The following is a 14,246-nucleotide window of genomic DNA, read 5'->3' on the forward strand; positions in this document are numbered from 1 at the left end:
TGGGAAATGCAAATCAGAGATGCTGGAGTGGCAAAGGAAAGAATTAAATGGACACAAGGAGTAGGAATGTTTTGAGGGAGCAGGGACCAGACATAAGTATGACAGTGACTCAGGAGGAAGGGAGTAAGATTACTTTAGTATAACCAGGCATGAAAAGTAGCAGAAGAATTCCTGCAGGTTGGAAGATGAAAGCAAAAAACTGTTCTAAAGTTGATTCAAAGAGCCAAAAGTCAACAGGAGGCTTATCTACCTGAAACTAATGTCCTGTGTCCAGCACAGTTCGGACTCATGCCAAGAAGCAGAGCTGAAATGGTTTTACAGATATGGAGGGATTTTCCTTTGTGAATTGGTAAAGACTGGGCATCTACTCTCATACTCCATTAAACACTGCTAATTGTTTTGTCTGGGAGAGGTATCTAGCATTTAGAATGCTGCAGTGAAGAAGCATTGAAACCTCTGTGTAGGAAACCTGAAACTTGCACCAAATAATGAAGTATGTTTCCCTCTTAAACAGACTGCTCTGTTTTCACTGTTCACTGCATTTACCTTCCCCACAAGACTGGATCAGATTGAAGTTTCTACCCATTAGGCTTGGGGTGTTCATTACTCTGGGTTCACAGCTTCCACAGAGAAAGCTCTCAACAACTGTGACTGACAGCTCCTCTCCTTTGCCCAGTGTTACTTGTTTTAGTAATTGCAAAAGAGAGAAACTGAGCTCTCTTAGGGGCTGGCTTAAGCCAGTTGGATACCTACCTCAGAAATTAAAACTATACCATTCAACGAGAAGAGTATATTTCTTTGAGTTTGATTCCATGCACCCCCCCCGAGACTATAACACTCTCTCTATAAAAGAAAACGTTCGCCTGTGTGCTTTTGTCTCACTTACACGGAGTTTGAAATAATAAACATTTGCAATGTTGGGGACATGGCTTAATGAGCTTCTAGTGGGTGTACTTATGCAATGATGTTGAACCCATTTTTGGCATATTTTGAGAAAAACATCATTTGATGACAAAACAAGTATATACCTTGAGGAATGTTTGATGATTTTTGTGTGGAGAAGGAACATTTCAGATATAACAAGAATTTTCTTCAACACTAACTGATTGAAATAGCTTGTTATATTCAGTAAGACAGCATTGTTGAAATACTGCTAAATATATTGTAAGTAGGTATAAATATTAATACATAGACCTACATATATGTGTATATATAAAAAATAAAGTGTATGTATTTGTCTTGCAGGGGTTGATAAGCTGATCCGTCATTTACACAAGCACAACATACCCATAGCTGTTGCCACCAGCTCAGCTGAAGTGACATTTCAGATGAAAACAGCCAGACACAAAGATTTCTTTGGTCTTTTTCATCATATTGTGTTGGGAGATGACCCTGAGGTGAAGTGTGGCAAGCCACAGCCTGATGCATTTCTAGTTTGTGCAAAGAGATTTCACCCTCCTGCACCTCCAGAGAAGGTAAGAAGGGGAGGGAACAAATTAACTGAAAAGTTAGGAATATTCTGTTTGGGCTATATTTGGATATCATTTTTTTTTTACACGATAAATACTTAGATTAAGATTTAATATAAACATTTTAAAAAAGCAGCAACCTCTGTTTTCAAAGATGTTTATGCTGTTAAAAAAAAGAGATTGTTGGAGAGCATCATTTACCCCCACTATGCATAATGTTTGTAATGCAGGTTGCTCTGATTTACTACATGGTAGTGTGCAGTAATAGGAAAGTGTAATGATTTTCTGCTCCATGCATAAATCTACAAGCTTAACTTCACTTCTTGAAGTTTGGAAACAGTTATTTAAACATAGATCAGTTTATTTTTCATACATTCATGGCTGATTTACCTCTTAAGTGTCTAAACATTAAAGATACTTCTTTGTAAAGAGGGCATATATTTTTCCGAAGCCGTCTCTTTCCTCTTGCATTCTAAATCTTTTGAGATCATAGTTCTTGTTTTCTGATTTAAAACCAATCATTTTGGGCAATCTTTTTCAAATAGTAGAGGTGTTTAGTTTCTCTCTGTTATATATAACTTTCCAAACTTGGTTCTGACATAGAAATCTGTAGGGAGAATACTTGAAAAATAAATTGAGAGTTGGTTAAAATAATGTCTTCACATTTATTTTAAATTAAATTGCCTTTCTCCTTAAAATATTTTTCTCACTTCTTGTCTGTCCTGAGTGGAACATAAGTTCTGAAGTTTTGGAGTTTCATTACTGCAGAAAAATGGATTACTTACTAATTTTTAAGGAGCAACTTTAGGTGGATGAGACTGTGATTACTGTTTTCTCAGTAGGATTATTGAGGAAAAAATGGTTACACAGATACATACAGAATGATTAGCTAAGATTCTTCAACCTTTCATACTTCAAGTTCTCACCCAGACTATTTGCGTTGCCTGGGATTACAAAGGGAAATAAGTTCGATGCAATGCGGCATACTATGAGCAGTGTTAACCAAACTGGTTTTGGTTTTTGGTTTTTGCTGTTGCAAATTCTTTTGACGTTCTGTGTATGTGTATCAACTTCATTGGAAACTTGGGTGTTCAGAAAAGATACACCAAATGTACACAATCATGTTCATGCAGATGACAGTTGTATGGACACGTTAGGTACTTGTGTGAGTAGGCCTTGTACGTGTTCTGTGTTCCAAATGTTGAAGAATCTGAGCAGCAAGGCTGTAAATCTCACCTTAGGGTCAAGTAGTTACGATTTTTGAACATATTAATTGAGAGGAAATATTGGGAAGCAGCCCAAAGTTTTGGAGGGAGTAAGACAGGAGTTGGAAAAAAGCTTAAACCACAGCTTAATGTTGCTTTCATATAAAATTATTCTTTCTTGCTTAACTGTATGTCTAGGGAGCAAAAAATCAGGGTATGTTCCTGTAGTGTTGTATAGTGTGTTTTCTGTGAAACGGGATGAGAGTTTGTGTTACACATACTTTTCAGTTGGATGGAGGTGTGGCTGTAAGCTGTACTGTAATTCTGAAAGTAAAAGAGCAGAAAGCATTGAGAATTTATATAAAACTGAGTCATAACTGGTACTGTATCTGAAGGAGAGGTAAGGAAATTGAATGTCAGCTGTGTTAATGACAAATCAAACTATTATTTCATGGGAGGAGCCTAATAGCAATATCCAGAGGGACAGCTTTCCCAAAACTCTTAGTTTATTTGACTCTATTTTAGAAAAGTCACAAAGTGGTAATAATTAAAAAGGACAAAACCATTAAAAAACCCAAACCAAACAACAACAAAAACAATGACACTGTGTTGTAGGTACTTTTATTTATTCAGCAGTAAGTAGCCTTAGCTGTGTTAACAATGACAAAATATTTGAAGATAATAGTAGCATCTGTATTACATTCAATAATTTTAAACTTTAAAGGTAAGTTAGACAAAATTTCAGAGTGTTCATGGTATTTTTGTGTAGTTATTTTCTTTAATCTTTCTTTGAAGAGGAGCATAAATGTTTGTACCCATGCTTTTCCTTTATATGAATTTTAGCAGCATCGAGAGTTCCCTTAGTGCAGATAATTCAGCTGAACATTTTTTGTCATGTCCTCAAAATACACCGATGTCGAAGTGTGGGAATATAGCGCAAGCACAGAACTCCCAAGAAGAAGAAAATCAAAATAGTACATGTGAAACTCTGAAACATTCATGACCAAGTGCAGTGTAGTGATGGCATCTGCAGTGTTTAGTCCCAAGCAGTGAACTAATAGAGCTAGAGGTTTGGATTTCGTGCTAAAAGTCAGTAACATGCAAGTTTGCAGCAAAATATCAGGAGGTGTAGGTAATGTCTGCATAAGCAAGTAGTTGGATTCAAGACAGATTATTATAGGAGGGTATTTGGTGCTTAGACCCATACATCTATGCTCTATGTGATCTCAATGGTTTCTGTCGGATTAGATTTACTCTTATCCCTGCCTGAAAGCTGTGTAAGGTTCTTTGGAGCTGTTTATCTGTTTAAGCATTGGAAATTGCTTGATATGTACCTGGAGAGGACTTCCACTTTAGCTTCCTGTTAAAGCAACCTAGTACACACCAAAACTACTCAGTGAAACAAACCATCAGGTAGTGACAGGACTGTCAGATTTGCTTCAAAACTTCTCTGCTGCTCAGGGCAAAAAATACAATGTAGCCGTAGGAGGCCAAAGCCAGAATTTAACTGTGATGGCATACCAACATGTGGCTGTTTCTGTGCTGGCATACTTCTTCAAGTGGTTCCAAAATGATATAAAAATGGTATGATATCTGCTTTACTATCATTGAAGGATGTCATGATTGTCTATCTGGGAGTTTCTTAAATGATGACCTTTTGGTTTGCAGTCTTTGGTTAACTAGGAACTTAATAAGCATAATGATGAAACCAGAGCACAGGAATTTCAGACGAGATACATGCTGCAAATTCAGCCTAGGTCTTACTATCTTGTGATTCATGAAGTTTCATATGAACTTCCAATACTAGTAACAATGCACTGTCATGTGAGTAATTAATTAAATCAGTCAGGTAATCAAAATATGACCTGCAGTTTAAATACTAGAAATACTATCTTTTACTAAAATTCAGGGTTTTTTCCAAATATATGCCAAATTCCACTCTCAAATACACAGGTGCAACTTGTATGAGAACCAGCTGAAGCTGTACATATGTAGAAACAATGTGTGCTTGAATATTGTAGAAATGTCATGCCACAATGTTCAAAACACTATGTTCTTTTCCATACATTTTATTTAGATAATTGAAAAAAAAGCTTCTCAAAGTATTATTTTTGGTTGTTTTTTTTAAATTATTTTCCTACCTTTATGTGATCAAAATTTGGAAAATGAGTTGTTTCATATTTTTCTAGAATTAGTTACTTAGTATTTTACCATGTTTGACATTTTTTAAATGGGAATTCCTTTTAAGGGAACCTTTAAAATGTGCTGTAGAGGTAGAATCAGAGTTTCATCGACGACATCACTGCAAAATTTGGTTAAATTCAACTGTATATGCCAAGAGATGTCAAAGACAACAAGAAGGGCTTCTATAAATACATAGGAGACTAAAGGAAGAGTAGGGAAAATGCAGGCCCATTGCTGAATGAGATGGAGGACTTGATTAGACAGGACATGAAAAAGGCTGAAGTACTGAATACAGCAAGTCGGGAATGCCAGGTCCCGGAGACCAGAGGGAAGGACAGGAACAAGGAAGATGTAGCCTTGTTGGAAGAGGATCAGGTCAGGGAATACATAAGCAAACTGGACATGAATAAGTCCGTGGGCCCTGATGGGATGCACCCACGAGTGCTGAGGGATCTGGCAGATGTCATTGCAAGGCTGCTGTCCATAATCTTTGATCCATCATGGCCATTCGGAGAAGTGCTTGAAGACTGGAGGAACACAAATGTCGCTGCCGTCTTGAAGGAGGACAAGAAGGAGGACTCAGGGAGCTACAGGCAGCCTAGCCTCACCTCGATCCCTGGAAAGGTGATGGAGCAGCTACTCCTGAAACCGTTTCCAGGCACATAAGGACGAGCAGATCATCAAGAGTAGTCAGCATGGCTTCACCAAGGGGAAGTCTTGCTTGACCAACTTGATAAATTTCTACGGTGAAATGACTGGCCTGGCAGATGAGGGGAGGGCAGTGGCTGTTGTCTACCTGGGCTACAGTAAGATCTTTTACACTCTCACTCTCTCCGGTAAGATCCTCATAGAGAAGCTGTTGATGTGTCGGCTGGATGAACAGGCGGTGAGGTGGGTTGAAAACTGTCTCAACAACTGAGTCCAGAGGGTGGTGATCGGCAGCACAAAGTCTGGTTGGAGGGCAGTCACTAGCGGTGTGGCCCAGGGGTCAATACTGGGTCTGGTCCTGTTTAACATCTTCATTAATGACCTGGTTGATGGGGCAGTTTGCTGATGAAGAGAAGAGAATGCTTAGGGGGAATCTTATTGATGTGTATGAATACCTGAAGAGAGAGTGTAAAGAAGACAGGGCCAGGCTCTTTTCAGTGGTGCCCAGTGACATAACCAGGGGTGATGGGCACAAAAACAGGAGGTCCTGTCTAAGCACAAGGAAACACCTTTTTACTGTGAGGGTGACCAAGTACTGGCAGAGGTTGCCCAGAGAGGCTGTGGAGTCTCTCCATCCTTGGAGTTGTTCAGAAGCCATCTGGACCTGGTCCTGGGTGACCGGCTGTAGGTGGCCCTGCTTGAGCAGGAGGGTTGAACCAGATGAGCTCCAGAGGTCCCTTCCAACCTCAGTCATCCTGGGATTTGGTGATACACTTCACAGATTTGATCTGGAAAAAAAAATAAGCAAACAAAAGTGCTTTTGCTAAACAATATTTTTCTGTTCCATTTTGATTTAAAGGGCTCAAATTATTTAAAATCGTGCTTTGGAATTTAGAAATACTAGAATATTAATTTTTGCTTCAAAAGAGTTCATAATAACCTTGCTGTTTGTGTTTTTCTGTATGTTTTTGTATACAAGATATATATATCAACTGTAACTTTTCAATGTTATCTTGAATCAGTTTTGTTTTATAGTAACAAAAATGTTATGCTACTAAATTTATTTCAAATATGGCTCTACGTCAGAGGATTTTAGACATTCCCATGCAAACATTTGTACATACTTCCAGTGTACTCGCATCATTAAAAACACATGAATTAATTATTTACCTACTTGAGGATGTGGCAAGTTGAGGCTTTTGTTTCCAGTGTTTTGGTTGTTTTGCCTATAGCTTTTCTGTAAAATAAAGGACTTTACTAGTAGTGTAATTTAAAACCTATTATGCTATTTAAAAACTAAATGCTATTTATACCCATTGTTTAAAAAGGGGAAAAGATTGTAGTAATACAAATGGTGATAACTCTGTTATGAAGAATCAATCTGTTCTATTTAAAAAGTTCCAAGTGATGTAAATCATCGCCTTAATTTAAAACACTATTTCTTTGCAGTTTCTTCCATTTCTAATTAATTAATTGATCCCATAGTTACAAATCATCTCTGTACCAAATCTAGTGAGAGCTCGTTAAAATTGTTCAGACTGATTAAATGGCATTAGGATTTATGGTCTCAGTGGACTTTTTATGTCATAGAAAAGAGAAAAGGTTCAAAGAGAAATTTTCTGAGACTTTTTTACTCCAACATGTAGTGCACGAGTAATAGAGAATCAGAACATTATGATCATTTTGTAACTTTAGTCTATGTTGTACAAGGAAAACAGGCTGTGAAGAAGGCTGATTTAGCACTTAGGCACTTAATGTGACCATCATTATTGTGAGCTTGTGTAAAAAGGATGCCAAAACCTATTTTTTGTTTCTTATCCCCTCCATTTTTTTCCTTTTTCTACTTTTTTTTCCCCTTCAACTGCACCACTTCTAGTGTATGCATGTAGTATACGTATTTCACTTACTATGGTTTTCAGAAAAGCAGTTATTTTATTAGTGATGTTTCTTTTATTCCTTATGTATACCTGGAGTTTGAATTTATTAGGAGCACTTTAAATAAGGTACAGAAATTACAAAGGCATAAACAGCCGTTCCAGGTAGTGTACTGAGCTGTAAATTGGAATGCCTGCTGTTGAAATTGCATATTTTAGTCATCGTAAATCCACCCCTTTTCCATTTTATAAATAAATTGAATTGTACTCTTTCCTGAATGTTTACAATTCACAAATCAGACATTTTATTTTAGAAATAACAAAAGCATTAAATGTAAAAATACCTTGACATTTTTCAACTTAGTTCAAAACTACATCAATGGCTGTCTCTTCAACCCTTGGCTCTAGTCTGTGCTGTGAGTAGACCTACATTTTTCCTCAGCTGAAATGTGCTTCTAAACAGCTGCTCATGGTATAAACCATTCCAATTTACCCACGCTCTGCTGTCTTATCTCCTTGGACTCACAATTTTTACCAGTTATTTTAGCGTATTGGTAGATATTTGCTTTTCCCAGTGGTATAGCATGCGATTGTAATGATCATAGTGCGCTTGACTTCTAAAGCATTAGGCTACGTTTGGTGGGACAGACGAAGAAGGGGTGGTAGGAGGTCGCTGTTGGTTGTTCGCGTAGACTGCGCTGTGTGCGGGAGCGGGTGCGGCCCCTGCCAGCGGCCCCTTGCTGCCTGATGAGGGATCCCCGTCGCTCCACCACTCACTCTTGCTGCTGGTGTGTTTTGAGGTAGAAAGCAGAATTTGGGCTTTCTTTTCTGAAGCCACTTGACTTTCTTGTCTGTACTGATGTAATTACAGTTCACTAATTAATTCAAATTAGGCAGTTGATGGGTTAAAGCCAATAAAGAGCTTCCTGTGTCGTCTGATTTGTTGGTGCCAACTCCTGTGTAGCCAGGCAGTTAGTACACTGGGGTGTTCGAGTGTTTCTGGTGCGTGTGTTTTGTTGGGCGTTTTTGGAGATAATTTCCTCACTGCTTGCACAGAGTGCGCCTTTGGAGTCCCTTATCTGCAAGGTTGTGCTCCCTCAGCGTTCCCATTAGCCCCGCATCCTGTGCTGTACAGCGGCCGGCTTCCGCACGGAGCAGAGCAGACTCGGCCTCGGCAGCTGTGCCGTGTGTGGTGGGGATGGTGCTCACTGGGAGGCGGTGGGACTGCTCAGCAACCAGTCCAGTGCCACAAGAGCTTGAAACCCCTGCACCTGTGTACACATGGCCTGCTTAAGTTTTCAGCAAAAGCAGAGTTCACTCCCTTGACGAATTTAGATGACATATGGCAGATCTAATGTTACTGTACGTGGGGTGATTGGGAGGTGAATGAAGCATGTCACATCATTTGGAGGTACCCAGGTTAGTTTAGTTGTGCCATGCAGACATACCCTTAAGTGTTGAGAGTGAATAGCAAGTGAAATCTGAAAGGGTGTATCTGTTGGCTTGAAAACAGGACATTTCCAGTTGTCTGCCTTCTAACTAGGATGAGGTGCCAAGTTCAGTAAGAACCTCCCTTTCTGACTTTGTAGTTTTTTGAGAAATGAATTTTTTGCTTACATGTGTGCATCCAAAATTGCCCAATCTCAACAGCTTGTGTCTATTTCTCGGGAACTAAACATCTCCTGCAGTTAATCTTTTGTAAAGCATAATTGGAAAAGTAGTCCCAGCACATTCCTAAAATGTCAAGAAAAATTGGCTCCATAGAGAACATAACAGCGGTCTGGGACTGCTGTTTTCTTTTTAAAGCAGATCAGAAGAGAGAGTGTTGTCCTTATCTTGTCCACTGTGTGAAATACTTCCTCAAAAAGTTGGGGAAAACAGCTTTTTGAGCATTCTTCGACCCAAGTTCACGTCTTCCAGGTTTTGGATTTCCTTGGGGATTGTCCTAGTTATCACACGGTACACCAGCTCTCTGCTCAGGAAGGTTCTCGACTTTTTCCTGAATTCATAAACCTTTTATTTTTCTTGCTCTGCAGTGTGACTGAAGACTTATTTCTAGATGGCAAGTGGTGATTTGAGTATTTAGTATGCGTTGCTCGCCTAGCTCTTGAATTCCTGCTACTGTGGGGCTCTGCAAAATTAAATAAACAGCATAACTTCTTTTTACATTTCAGCACGGCCCCCCCACTGGAGAAGCTATTGATTTCAGACAGGCACTAGAGAAATTTAAGGGAATAAATTATTAATAAATTATACCTTTAAATTGCCTATTAGGCAATTTAAAGTAATTAGATATTATTTATTATTTAAAGTAGGTAGATACTGAACAATGTAGGATTTTGTGTGTGAAGACCTCCATCGTGAAATACTGCTAGAAGCTTACAGCTTGAAATGCAAAGATCACAGCACTCAGATACAGTGGAATGTACTTTTTATGGGGTGTGCTGCTGGACACCACATTCAGGCTGTTGGCTGAATCCTGCACCTACCTTCAGTTTCTAAATAGTCTAAGCCTGTAGCCCTTTTTTGTGTGTCCGAGGCTGGATGAAGAAGTCTGTGATTATAAAGCTCAGCTTCCAGCTTCATATGTGTAATAGACATAGCTGTAGAGAGGAAGATGTGAGATATTTCACCACATCTAACAATCCAGGACTTCTGAAGATCTGCTATACACATGCATCTTTTCCCTAAATCCATAATAGGCCACTATTTTGTATTTAAAAGACAATGAAAGGAAGGAGACAAAGTTGTTGATTTTGTTTTCTTTTCAATTATCATGCTCTCAGTTCACATAGTTGATTTTCTTCCTCCCTCTTCTCCTGTGCTTGTGTGTGCGCACACCCCCCTCCATGCTGGCAGTGTTGATTATATATTTGTGGAAGAAAAATGAGATGTTGCATGGCTTGAAAGTAATTTAGCTCTTAAGTGTTCCAGACGTTGCCCTTGTTACTGCAGTGCATGTTTATTTATGGATGTATTTGTCTTATGGAGATGAAAAAAGTCATTGAAATTCCATGCAAAAAATAACCTGGTCAAGGTTTGCATTCACTTAATGTATCAGATTGGAAGAGGAAAGAAGGATTATAATTAGGTCTTAGTCTTTGGGGTACCCTACTTGGGGGGTGGGGAGGCAGGAATAATTTTTTTTCCCTTGCATTTGTCTTGATAATGTATCAAGTAGCTGCTAAGGGACTTGATGAAATGTGATGCAGAATAATAAATTACGTTCTGCAGCCTTCTTTGCTTATACGTGAGGTGAGTGTGTAAGCACAAAGAGACTGGTACACCTCCAAATTCTAAAAGCATTATATTCAGATTAGCAGGTCACTGGAGATGCGTTGCTAATTGTTTTAGGGAACTCATTATGGGTATTATCACATATTAATTATGCATGGTAAGTAGTAAAAAAGAGGGGGGGAAAATCCTTCTTTTATGATGAATTGCTCACTGAGTTATCTTTTCTTTCTTTCAAGACCTTGAGCGTTTTTTGGCGATGCCAGACAGAGCAGTCATTGAATAATTAGATTTTAATTAACAAGAATTTTCACAAAAAAAAAAAATGTTTTTAATGCCTTTTCGGTTATAGCAAGCATGAATAAATCCTCTTTCAAAAAGATCTAGTGCATTGATCCTCTCTATATCTCAAGTTACCTTTATAATCATCCCAGAGCTTCTTGTAACAATGCTTTTCAGCAGTTTCAGGACAAAGAATGAAGACTGAAACAAGGAATTGTGTTGTTAGCAGTATTTTTTTGGTTGCTTCTTTGTAAATTATTGTCATGAGGAGATCTGCAGAAACCTTTGAAAGACTAAGGTCAACTATGTGTTGTTTTAATGCACTAAGGCTAGGGGAGGGCGAGTTCATTTGTTTGCATCTTTTTTGTTTGTTTAAGTTACTTGCTCTTTATGGAGATGCTGTTACAGGTAATTTTCAGAGAGCTAGTATTCGTGGTAGGGTTCTGCTTATTCTGTTGTGTGGTAAAGAATTTGTAAGAGTCTGGTTTTTTGGCACGGTTGCAGAAAACCTGCATACAGGATCATCAATTAACACTGACAAATTATTTATAGTCTAAACAGGGCAAAGCGTTTTGCTCAGGCTGATTGCTGTATCACAAAATAAGTGCGCTTACAAGATGATTACAAAGTGTACTCCATAAAGCAATGTTTGAGAAAATTTTTTTTTATTATTACTGTGATAGACTGGCGGTATAAAGATAAAAGACCTTGTAACACACACAAGAGCTGAAGTGACAGCTTTATCTGCTAAAAAAGGATGCTTAACATTTCCATTCCAGCATCTCTTTATCTTAGAATAATAGTGTGATTCAAAACCAAGAAGGAAATGGTTTAAGTTAAGCTTCAGTAAGACTGAAGTGATTCTGATTTAAAGTAGAAAACAATTCCAAGCAGTGGTAGAAATGCTGTCCTCCTGTTCCGTCAAAGAAAGCTTTTCATTTTTGTCTAAATAGTCGTGAATATAGGAATTGCTGTTCATGCTCAGATTGTGTCCATCTTATTTGGTACCATCTCTGATGACAGCTAATACCAGAGGCTTAATAATTGCCTTTTAGCTAGAGGGGTTTAATTTATCCACTTAAATTCTGTTGCTCCTATATCAAGTAATTCCACGCTCTTTTTTTAAAAAACAAACAAACAAAAAAAGGGCTTTAGTAACCCATTTCACAGTATTTTGTTTTTCTTGATGCTGATGACTACCTGGGACAATGAATTCTATAAATCTTTTGCATATGTTCTGAATTTCTCACCTTTTAGTTTCTTTGAATGTGAGCTCTTGGTTATGTTACGAGTGAGAAAGATAAGGAGTAATTGGTCTGCCCCTCAGTATTTTAAGTACTACTCCTCACATCCCTTTTTATTTTTTGCTCCATAAGTACAACACTTTACAGTCTCTTCAGATTCTCACCTTCTGAAAGGGTTGTGTTTGGGAGGGGTTTTTTTGAGAGTGGGGGAGAGGAGGTGGTGGGCGTGGTTGGTTGGTTGGTTGTTTTTTTCCTCCTAAGCATTCTGATTGCATTTCTTCAGACCTTTCCTAGCAAAAACATTTTAGCATAGAATAATGTCTGTGGCGTACAGTACATAGAGTATTCCAGATGAGACAGCATTATATATATCTCTGAATATATACAGTATCACCCAAGCTGTGAGTTTTCACTGAGCTGTCTACAGTGATGTCCAGTACTTAAATGGAATGTTACAAGATGTACACGTCTTTTTTTTTTTTTTCAGCTAATGTGTATTGCTTACATTTCTTGATAATTTTATTTCATTTGGCACTTGACTACCCAGTAGACTACCTTGTCACTCCAAGTTTCTTACAGATGTTTCTTATCCCAGCTAACCTACATAACTTTGTGTTATCAGCAGATTTTACCAAGTATAGAGATAGGGATTACTAGTCAGTAATTCCCTGAGTAACACCAGAATTCTTTTAAAATGCATCTACAACTACTTTCTAAAATAGTACCATGGTAATGAGAAATGGGTTTTAATATTAGTAAATCCTTCACTTCATAGTTTAGTTACTTCAGAATCCTCAGGGCCTTGCTGACTAGCAAAGACTAGCTGATGAAACTTCATCCATTACTGAAAATGTCTTCTGTTATAGAACATGTTTTCCTCCATTAGGAAATTATCCTTTTTCTCCTGAACAGATACCTGGTCACAGTGATCTATTCAGTTGCTGTGTCCAGAACACATTATTGCATCTTGCAGCTTCAGACTAAAAAGTGGAAACATTAGAGGTTGCAGCCTATTGTCCTGAGGTTCAAAGCTATTACAAACTCCAAATATTACTGATTCAAAAAAAGTGCTGTGGGCAAAAAGCATAATACTATGTAACTTATCTTATTGCTTTCCACTTTCAATAATGCAGTTATCCCAAGAGAATGCCAACAGAACCTTTTATTCTATGAAGAATAATCATGTATCTTAGGTAGAAAGCATTTGCAGTTTTAAGATTAGCTATGATACATCCTTTGAAGACTGCTTTCAGTTGTGCGTTTTTAACTTTTCTGGCCAAAAATTTTCATTGGGAAGATTTTTTTTTTTTTTTTTCCTTCAGGTTTGGCAGGGGAGTTACCTGCTTTGGCAGAGGGGTTGGACTGGATGATCTCCAGAGGTCCCTTCCAACCCTGACCATTCTATGATTCTGTGAAAAACTGTTTGCAATTATTTTAATGTTTTCTTCAGAAGATAATATTTTTTAATTAAATTTGGGAAGCTGGGAGTCCTGCAGTCAGGTGTTCCAGGAGTCAGGAATAATGCTATGACACTACCACACTGTGAGGTAGATGTGGGAGTGCTGCTGGGTTTCCTGATGTTTGTGTGCCGTGGCTGCTCAGTGTGTACATTATATTTATATTTAAGTACACATTAAACCCTGAAGGGGGGAAAAACCATCAAATCCATGCACACAGACATAAAGCCTGCTCAGGACAACTCAGAGCACTATCAAATATATATAAACATTTAAGACAATAAGAAGTACAGACATAGCTTATAGGAACTAATCACTCTCCACACACACACATATTGGCATTTATTTAATGAATGTTGTGGCTTTTTTAGTGAACAAGGTTCCACGTTCCTGTTTTAGATGACAAGCAAATATTGTCCCTCAATTTTTTAAAGAGTTAACAGAGGTAATTTCTGATAGAATTAAGAAGTGAATGAGCCAGCTGTGCATTAGCGTTTAGCTGTATTCTCTGCTGCCCTGGTCCATCAAGCAGCAGAAGTGGTTTAAGCAAGACAAATTTCAGTTAATAGCTCAGCAATAAGAAGAGGAGGAGGAAAAGAATGTACCAATGATTCCTGAAAGAGTGGATTTTAAAGATACTGCAGAAAGA

The 14,246-nt window shown here is 38.1% G+C and overlaps 1 protein-coding gene across 1 annotated transcript in view; it reads left to right on the plus strand.

The window, feature by feature from the left end:
* Nucleotides 1-1,245: 1,245 nt before the first annotated feature.
* Nucleotides 1,246-14,246, plus strand: part of LOC104159730 (pseudouridine-5'-monophosphatase-like) — a gene marked incomplete at its 5' end in the record, with an annotated part of 31,817 nt that continues 18,816 nt past the window's right edge. Inside the window, 1 exon segment of the mRNA XM_009697719.1 lies at nt 1,246-1,475. Coding sequence (XP_009696021.1) covers nt 1,246-1,475 — 230 coding nt within the window.

The sequence above is a fragment of the Cariama cristata genome, unplaced genomic scaffold (genome assembly GCF_000690535.1).
Source record: "Cariama cristata isolate BGI_N322 unplaced genomic scaffold, ASM69053v1 scaffold4393, whole genome shotgun sequence".
NCBI lineage: Eukaryota > Metazoa > Chordata > Aves > Cariamiformes > Cariamidae > Cariama > Cariama cristata.